This window comes from Bos javanicus, chromosome 2 (assembly GCF_032452875.1).
Source record: "Bos javanicus breed banteng chromosome 2, ARS-OSU_banteng_1.0, whole genome shotgun sequence".
Lineage (NCBI taxonomy): Eukaryota > Metazoa > Chordata > Mammalia > Artiodactyla > Bovidae > Bos > Bos javanicus.
Genome location: NC_083869.1, coordinates 124,242,861 through 124,252,160, shown reverse-complemented (window position 1 = coordinate 124,252,160; position 9,300 = coordinate 124,242,861). Strand labels below are relative to the sequence as shown.

Sequence of the window (9,300 nt, the reverse complement as noted above, 5' to 3'; positions counted from 1 at the left end):
AGTTGAAAGTAATTGAATTTCCTCGTGGCCTGAGCCTGTCGGTGGTACCATCTCCTTTTCCCTAGATTTAGTCACTTCAGGCCAAGACTTTCCGTTTCCCTTCCTTCTTCTCTCAAGGATTAGAGAAGCCTATGGTCTTTTTCAAGTGGACCAGAATGTTCTCTTTTCATCTGTCCATCTGTTACGTGTGTCCTTTTCTCCTTCCAGCTCAGTCTCTGCCCATAGTCTTCCTCTGCACAAAGAGGGCTGTGGAATCAGTCTGATCTAGGTCTGAGCTCTGGACCCACCATTATTAGCTGTGTGACCTTGGGCAAGTGTCTTATGCTTTCTGAGACACCCAAAAAACTTTTATGCTTTTCTCAGTTTCCACATCCCCTCAAAATGGGACCAGCGGTAAACTCCTGCCATGGGGCTTCTGTAACGGTCCTCTGCAAAAGGCAGCATCCCTGGTTGCTGCTTCTTTTTTTTATCAGATTTTCCTCCTTGAGTTTCCTTTTCTGGATGGTCCTTTCTGTCTTTTCTCTGTGTGTTTGCTGTTTGTCTCTCCCGGGAAAATGTAAGCTTCACGAAGGCAAGAACCATGTCTGCATTCGTTCATCCATTCAATATTTCTTGAGTGCTGAATATAGGCCAGATACCAAGCAGTGGGATATAAGACAGAGTCCTTGCCCTTAGGGAGCTCGTGTTCTAAAGCTGCAGACACACAATGAATATGCCACAAGAGTAGGTGCTCCATTTAAAACAGCAACAGTCCCCTCTCCCCTACAGTTTCTCTCCATTTCCTTCTTTTATTTATCTACTGATGGCTGTGCTGGGTCTTCGTTGATGCACATGTGCTTTCTCTAGTTGCAGTGAGCGGCGGCTTACTCTTCATCGTGGTGCACCGGCTTCTGATCGCAGAGGCTTCTCTTGTTGCAGAGCACAGGCCCTAGGTGCTTGGTCTACAGTAGTTGCAGCATGCAGTCTCCGCAGTTGTGGGGCACAGACTTAGTTGCTCCTTGGCATGTGGGATCTTCCTGGACTAGGGAATGAACCCTTGTCTCTTGTATTGGCAGGTGGATTCTTAATCACTGGACCACCAGGGAGGTCCCATCTCCCCCATTTCTCCAGTATACTACTGTCTCACACACCAGAGAATTTGTTTGGTTTTTTTTTTTTTTTTTTGGTTGTATATTGTTCTTGTCTTTCCATTGGAATATAAGCTCTATGAGGGTAGGGATTTTTATCTATCTTATATCTTCACTTTGGCTTAGAGCAACTGTTGAACAGATAAATTGGTATCTAGTGTTTGTTGATTTGCTCCATATGGAGACAGGCCTCAGCTTCTATTCATTTCAAGCCAGATGTTTTTGATTCAAGTCTCGGAGCTGCTGCATACTACACATGTTCTCGGAAAAGTCACTCTCTCTCTCTGTACCTTAATTTTCTCAACTATGTCATGGGAAAAATAGTGGTAGGGATTAAATGAATCCATATAGGTGAAACACACAGAAGGCACCTGGTCTTCTGTAGAAATGGACAACTAGTTTGTAGTCATTGTACAGGGTTTATACTGGGCAGAGGCCCAAATGGACTTAACCTGTGTAGCCCAGAGATAGACTAGAATCAGTGAGAGTCAGTGAGGGGGGTAGATTTCATGGCATGAAGAGAAAGAACTTTTTAAAAGCCAGCCAGCAAAGCAAGGAGAAATAGCTGAATTCATTATTACAGCTGGAGACTTCAACAGCTCTCCCTCAGAAATAAACATGTCCATCAGGCAGAAACTCAGGGAAGACATAATTAAACTCCACAACACCATCAATCAACTAAAGATAAAGGTCATCTAAAAACTACTTCTGGGACTTTCCTGACGGTCTGGGGGCTAAGACTCTGACTTCCCAGTGCAGGTGGCCAGGGTTTGATCTCTGGTCAGGGAACTAGATCCCACATGCCGCAACTAAATAAATAAAGACTACTTCATCCAACAACAGCAGAGCACAGTCTTCCCAAGATCACATGAATTTTTACCAAGATAGACCACCTACTGGACCATAAAACACAACAAATTTGAAAGAAAAGAATCATACAGTGATTTCGCTTAGATCATAGTGGAATTAAACTAGAAATAATAACAGAGAGTTGAAAAATCCCCAAACACTTGGAGATTAAATAATGTACTTCTAAATAACACATGGGTCAAAGAAATCTCAAGAGGATTTAAATTTTTTGACATATTTATAAGTGAAAACTAAATGAAAATGAAAACACAGCTTATCAAAATTTGTGGGATGCTGGGTAAGCAGTGCATAGAGGGAAATTTATAGCACTGAATGCATATGTGAGAAAAGGAAAAAGATCTGCAATTAATCATCTAAAGTTCTGCCTTAAGAAACTAGAAAAAGAAGAGCAAATCGAATGCCAGGGAAGCAGGAAAATAATAAAAATTAGAGCTGAAATCAGTGAAATGAAAAACAGGAAATCAATAGAAAAAAATCAACCAAACCAAAAGCTGCTTCTTTGAAAAGATTAATAAATCGATAAGTCTCTAGCCAGACTAGGAAAAGAAGAGAAAGGACACAGATTACTAATATCAGAAATGAAAGGGGGGACATCACTACAGATCCCATGGACATTGAAAGGATGATAAAGGCCAACAAAAGTCCATCTAGTCAAAGCATGGTTTTTCCAGTAGTCATGTCTGGATGTGAGAGTTGGACTATAAAGAAAGCTGAGCGCTGAAGAATTGATACTTTTGAACTGTGGTGTTGGAGAAGACTCTTGAGAGTCCCTTGGACTGCAAGGAGGTCCAACCAGTCCATCCTAAAGGAAATCAGTCCTGAATATTCATTGGAAGGACTGATGCTGAAGCCGAAACTCCAATACTTTGGCCACCTGATATGAAGAACTGACTCATTTGAGAAGACCCTGATGCGGGGAAAGATTGAAGGCAGGAGGAGAGGGAGACCACAGAGGATGAGAGGGTTGGATGGCATCACCGGCTCGATGGACATGAGATTGAGCAAGCTCCGGGAGTTGGTGAAGGACAGGGAAGCCTGACGTGCTGCAGTCCATGAGGTTGCAAAGAGCTGGACACGATTAAGCGACCGAACTGAACTGAACTGAAAGGAATACTACGAACAACTCAAAGCTAGCGTTTCCAAGACCCCATCACCTGCCTTTGGTAGGTGATGAGCTCCCTGTCCTTGGAGATAAGTGTGGATGCGCACTGAAAGGGATCGAGGTAGAGGGGATTCAAGTATTGGGTAGGACTGAGAGGCTCTGTGTCCCTGGGTCTCTGTCCCGGAGAGCTGTGTGCGAGCTAGGCGCGAGCAATGAGCAGAGGAGTGGATCTGCTCACCTAAGCACGTCGGTGCGGGTGAGGCGGCTGGGAATCCAGGCCCAGCCCGGACCGCCAGGCAGGGGGCCGGGAGTGGGGGCGGGGCGCGTCAGGGCCGCCGGCGACCGGACTGGGCAGGGGAGCGCGCGGCTGCCAGTAGGGGGCGCCTCGAGACCGAGGAACGCGCGGCCGAGCCTGACGTCAGCGACCCGCTTGCTTGGGCTCCCGCTCTGGACTCGGCGCCAGTCCCGCTCGGCGCCGCGCCGCTTCGCTCCGGCTCTGGCTCGCCTCGGGCTCGGCTCGGGCTCCGGCGGCGGCGCCCCCCCGCGCCGGGCCCCGGGGCAGGCGGCGGCGCACCATGGCCCGCGCCCAGGCTCTCTTCCTGGCGCTCACCTTCCAGCTCTGCGCACCCGAGACCGAGACTCCGGCAGGTAAGCGCGCGTCGGTCGGACCCACTTTGCCCCGCCGAGCCCTGGCGCCGGTGGCGTATCTCGAAAGAAAGTGGGAGTGTTGGATGACCGGACGTGGCGAGCTTGCTCCCGGTGTCTTGAGTGTTGTATGTACGATCGTGTGCTCAGGGGGTTGTGTGCCTGCGAATGTGTCCTGAGGGATGTGCAAGAAAAGGTGCTGTGTGTGTTGTGTGTCCACGAGTATGTTGGGGTGAATGTTGTGTGCATAAAGGCATGGGGTGTGCGCCGAGTGTCGTGTCTGCCTCTGTGTAGTGTGTGTGTGGGGCCAAGTAGGATTGTATGTCTGTTGTGTGTCCATCCGAGTTCGGTTGTGTGGCAGGAGTTGCCTCTGCTGATGTGTTGCATTGTTGGGCATTTGTGTGTACCCTAGCCTGGAGTGTTGTTTGTTGTATGTCCGAGAATGGCTTGTGTGTTTTTGTTCTGCGTGTGGCAAAGAGTGCTCTGTGGATTCTGCCCGCGTGGGGAGCAGAGGACGTGTGTGCGATGTGTGTGCTTGTGAGATCCGTGTACGTGTGTGAAGGCGTGGGAACGGGTCCGGAACGAGTGTGTCCGCGCGCCGTGTGCGCGATGTGTACGTGTGTCTGGGGCCGGCGGTGTGCTCCGCCGGGGGCTGCGTGGGTCCCAGTGAATGCCGAGTGTGCCGGGAATGCGTGTGTAGGAGCGTGTCTGGAGCGGATGTGAGTGTGTTCGTGCAAGCTGGCTGCGTGTCCAGGAATGTTGCGAGTGTGGTCCTCGCCTGGGCCACGGCTTGAATGTGTGCCCCGGGCCGGGGCCGCCCGAGGGGGCGGTGCAGGTTGTGTTGTGTGTGTGTCCCTCGGGTGTGCGCGTGGGGCGCGCGGGCCCCGGAACAAGTTGTCCTGGCGGCGCCCCGTTGCCTCCCCGGTCGGGCCGGGCCTGAGGCTTGGCAGCGAGAGATGGGGGCCCGGCGGCCGCCGACTCCGACATGTCGGGCTGTTTGTTGTTTCGCAAGTTCAGCGCGGCGTTGGCTGGTGGCGGATCCGAGACGGCGCCGGGTCTGCGGGGCGCCGGGGCCCGGGCCCGGAGGGCCCAGCGCGGGGTGGGGGCAGCCGCGGGGGGCTGCGGGGCGCGCCGGGGCCGGCGGGAGGGGAGGGCCGTGCGGCCGGGCGATCGTGCGGGGACCGGGCCGCGGCTGCACCCAGGCGGCGGGGCGGGGTGGGGGTGCGTCCGGGTGGGCCGGGCCTGGCTCTGGGCGGCCGGACGGCGCCCCCTCCGGTTGCGCGCTGGAGGCGCCGCGGACGCCGGGGTCTCCTGGGACACCCCCCTCCTCCGTCGACTCCGCAACTTTGTACGGCCTCCGGGCTGGTGGGGTGTGAGTGTACGCGTGTGAGCGTGTGTCTCGGTGCTTCTAGGTGCCGTGTGACCGCGCTGTCTCTCTCAGTGTGTTTCGGAGAGTGGAGTCTTTTGGAGGTGTGTTGTGTGTGTGTGTGTGTGTGTGAAGTTGTACGTGTGATCGCGTTTCTGAATGTGTGTATCCAGAGCTGTGGCTGTGTGTCCGTGTGTGCTGTGGACCGTGTGTCGGCGGCGGCTGTGTGTGTTCATGTGTCTGTCCCCGCCTCCCCCACCCCCCACCCTACCCGGAGGCCTGGGATGCCACACTGGGGGCCCTCTCCTGCGGAGTTGCTTCTGATGGCCCTTCTGTGGCGGGGGTGGCCTGTGCCCTCCCGGCGGCCTCAGCATCCCCGCGCCCTCTGGCTGGGCGGCTCCAGTCTGGTACCCGGGGCACCCGAGTAACGGGGAGACGCCCCAGACGGGTTTCCGAGCCTAGACACAGGCAGAGCCACCTCGGCCCCAGGGAGCCTCCTTCAGGCCGCCGGTCTCCAAGAACTGGCCTCTCCCGATCGCATTTGCTGCCCTGCCGCCCGCTCCGACCTCTCGGGCGGAGCTCCCAGGGCGCCGGCAGCCTCTCCTGCCACTGACTCTGAGGTCAGCCGGACCCTGCGGCCCCAGGCCGTCGCGCACAGCTTTAGCTTTGACCCCTGAGCGCCGGAGAGGACCCCTAAGGCGACCTCCCTCCTTATCTTCCCCCAACACTTACCCCTGTCCTGCAGCGACTTTGCCCCCTCCCCCACTCTGAGATCAAACCGAGGTACTACATGCTCTCCCATCCCTACCTCCATCACCTTGATTCTGAGAACCTTCAGATGTGCCCCCCCCCCCTCCGCCCTCTTCTAACAGGAGGGACTACCCACGGCTGAGGTTGGGGACTGAGATCTTGAGCCAGTTGCTTCCATTCCTGGGGCCCCGGTTTTCTGCTCTGTCCCATGGGCTTCATGATAAAGGTGTATGGTACTTGGTAGATTGTAAAGAAAGCCTCTGTCTGTGAGTGCCAGGGAACAAAAGACGGTTTTGAGGATGGCTACAGAGCCCCAGAGGTTGTGATTTGCAGCCAGGGGGACCTGGGTTCAAATTTGCCTCTGCCATTTGCTGTCCTTGTGTCCTTGGGCAAGTCACTTCTCTTCCACAGTTCCTGACACCTGTAGCTATTACTGTTGAGCTTCATTCAGAAGCCCTGAGTAGAAGGGATGTGATCTCCCCGCGTCCCCGAACTGGTTTGAGTCAGCCCAGCTCCCTGAAAGGGCCTCCTGAGTCCCCCCTCCCCCCAAAGGGTGGGTGGTGATGTCTCTGAGCCATGCAAATCTGGCAGTAATTTATTCCGTTGCGTTCTAGCTCATTTTGTCCTTTTGGTTGCTGGCGCTGTGGACAGCAGGAATGAGGGAGAGGCTGCCCAGTGGTTTCAGGTTGGGCAATAAAGGCTTGTCTGGGCAGCTGGCCCTTCTCCCTGGGATGGGGGAGGGACTCAGCAGGAAGACGTGATAGTGGCCAGAGTGGGGGGTGCTGAGCTCCTGGGCAGCCTCCTGCCCAGCTCTGGTGCCAGGGAAAACCCAGGGTGGATGCCCTGCTTGTTCCAGGTGGGCCGCCATCCTGCCCTGCTTTCTTCAGCTAAACCAGACCAGGGTGGGGGGTGGCAGGTCATGCAGGACTGGGTTAGCTAGAGTTGTTGGGGGAGCCTTGTGCCCTCCTTTTTCTTTCAACACCCTTCCCTCCTCCAAGCTGTTCTCCTGTATCCTGATGCACCTGACCCTCATGCCATCTCAGGATCTCTCTCATCTGTCCCCTTCTCGCCATCCTTACCCATCTTTCCTGTGCAGGCAGGCTCCAGCCTCTTCCTTCCACTCCTCCCTCCTTAGTATCAGGGATCTTCCTAAAACGCATTTGAAATCCTGGTTTGAAACCCTTTGAAAGCTCACCCCATTACCTACCAGTTAAATCTCTTCCCCAGGTCCTCTTGCCTGCTCTGACCCCTGCCTGCCTGTCCAGTCCCATCTGCTTTGTGCTCTTTGCCTTGCATCCTGTGCTCTGACCAGTTTAACCCACCTCCCAACACCCAGTAAATGCCCACTGCCCTCCGTCTTCTCTCTGGGTCTCTGGACAAGCTGTGTCTTCTCCCCAGAGCTCTCTAACTCCACCTCCTCACTGTGTGAACTCCCGCTCCTCCTTCAGGTTTCAGCTTAGACATCACCTCCTCTCTGAAGCCTTCCTTGGTTACTCCCTCTTCTAGTCCAAGAAGGGAGGAGGGGGGTGTTGATTGGATTTTTTCACAGCACTGTAATTATTGTAATTACAGTTTATTGCTCTTTTCTCCCTTAGAGACCATGAGCTCAGTGGGGACAGGGACTGGGTGTTTAGCTCACTTTTGAATCTTAACTGCCAGGTACGAGGCCTGGCCCACTCCTGCTGAATAAATACACCAGGCAGGAAAGAATGAGTGATGTCCAGGGGGTCAAGTTCTGAGCTGGAGATGCCAGATGGGGGCGCACCGACTCCACTGAAAGTAGAGATTGAAGAAGTAGGTTTCCCTCCAGGAATCTGGAAAATTCTGCTGGGGGGGGATGGTATTGTATGCAAAGGCCACACAGAGAGTGTCATCTGGGAACTGGGAGTTGGAGAGGTCATCTCTCTGCCTGCGAGTCCCCCGCCCCCCGCTGCTGTCCGCCACCCCCTCTCCCACAACCACCCTCGCCCCCCAGCAGCTAGCAGGGCTTGGTGTCACCCCTGGTCTCAGCTCTTTGTCCTGGAGGCTCGGCAGTTGGTGAGAGGCATCAGAGTCCCAACCGTCACTCTGAGTGAGCGTCTGGTCTGGGGAGGAGGGGGAGGGCCCTGTGGGGGGAGGGTGGGGTTCCCTCAGTCCTCTGTCCTCCTCTCAGCCTCTGTCCTGGCTGCCCCTGAACCCAGGAATCGGGGAGTGCTGCTCCTGTGGTGACCCTGCAGGTGGGGTTCGGCGGGGGGCCGGGGGAGGTGTGTGCAGGTGTCACCCTGACATCTGGACCCTTAGAATGGTGTGTGTGTGTGTGTGTGTGTGTGTGTGTCTGTGATTGTATGATTGTAGCCTGGGGCACAGGACACATGTATGGCTTCTCGGAGGTGGGGGGGGGTGGTCTAGCCATCTGTTCACCCTGTGTGGCAGGATCTGAATTCCGAGTCAGGAGGCACCCAGCTGCTCTGATCCCGGGGAGCCTGATGCTGGGTGTCCAGGTATCCATGTGTTAGATCCCTGGAGTTTGGGTGCAGAGCTCTTTGGGTGGGTGACATCTCAGGATCTGGGCATGGGTGTCCCAGGACCCGGATGTGGGAGGATTGGGATGTGTCAACATAAGAATATCTCAGTGTCTCTGGATCTGGAGGTGGGTGTACGCCGGTGGCTGGGAGTCCTCAGGTTAATGGGTGTGGGGGACTGTAGCTGCCTTGTGCCCAGCTGTGGGGCTGCCCAGATGCCTGGGTGTGGGTACCAATGTGTCTCGGTCTGGGGTATCTATGTATCCAGCAATGGGGTGCACCTGTGTTGGAGTATCCAGGTGTTGGTGGGCTTGGCTGTAAGGTGCTCCGTGGTCAGTGTGTCGAGGTGTATATTTAGGTGTCTGCATCTCCAGGAAAGGGGTGTGCATGTTTGGGTGGGGAATGTCCTTGTGGTTCTGCTGCACTGTGGACCAGGGCCTGGGCCTGTGCCAACCCAGCCTGTGATGCTGCCTTCCAGGGGGCCGGCCTCCTGATTTCCAGACAGTCCCCAGCGCCAGGGCCCTCTGGAGGAAGCCCCTGTGGTTCTGCTTCTTAATAGATAGTCACTAGAACTTTATCAAATGGTGGAATTGTTCTCTACGTGTACTCTCCAGTTTGGCGGCTACTCCTTCACAGGTGGCTATTCGATTACTAATTTTTTGTCTACACTGGATCTTTGTTTCGTGGCTCGCGGGGTTCTTTCCAGTTGCCTTGCGCTGATTCTCTAGTTGCTCCAGGCATGTGAAATCATAATTCCCCAAGCATGGATCGAACCCACATCCTCTGCACTGGAAGGCAGATTCTCAACCACTGAACCACTGGGCAAGTCCCTGGCTATTAGATTTTAATTTAAATAAACATTCAGTCCCTCAGTCTCACCACCCAGATTTTGAGTCCTCAAGAGTCGCCTCTTGCTAGTAACTATTATATTGGTCAGGC

At 54.6% G+C, this 9,300-nt stretch overlaps 1 protein-coding gene across 4 annotated transcripts in view; it reads left to right on the top strand.

Annotated features, from left to right (window-relative positions):
* The first annotated feature begins 3,565 nt into the window (after positions 1–3,565).
* The window catches only part of PTPRU (protein tyrosine phosphatase receptor type U), an 88,448-nt gene continuing 82,713 nt past the window's right edge, over positions 3,566–9,300 (top strand). For 3 of the 4 annotated variants that reach the window (XM_061390292.1, XM_061390282.1, XM_061390274.1), the window contains exon 1: positions 3,589–3,747. In XM_061390292.1, coding sequence (XP_061246276.1) covers positions 3,675–3,747 — 73 coding nt within the window. In that variant the 5' untranslated portion in view covers positions 3,589–3,674. Of the gene's footprint in view, positions 3,748–9,300 lie in introns of all 4 variants that reach the window. The other variant, XM_061390301.1, reaches the window with a different exon arrangement.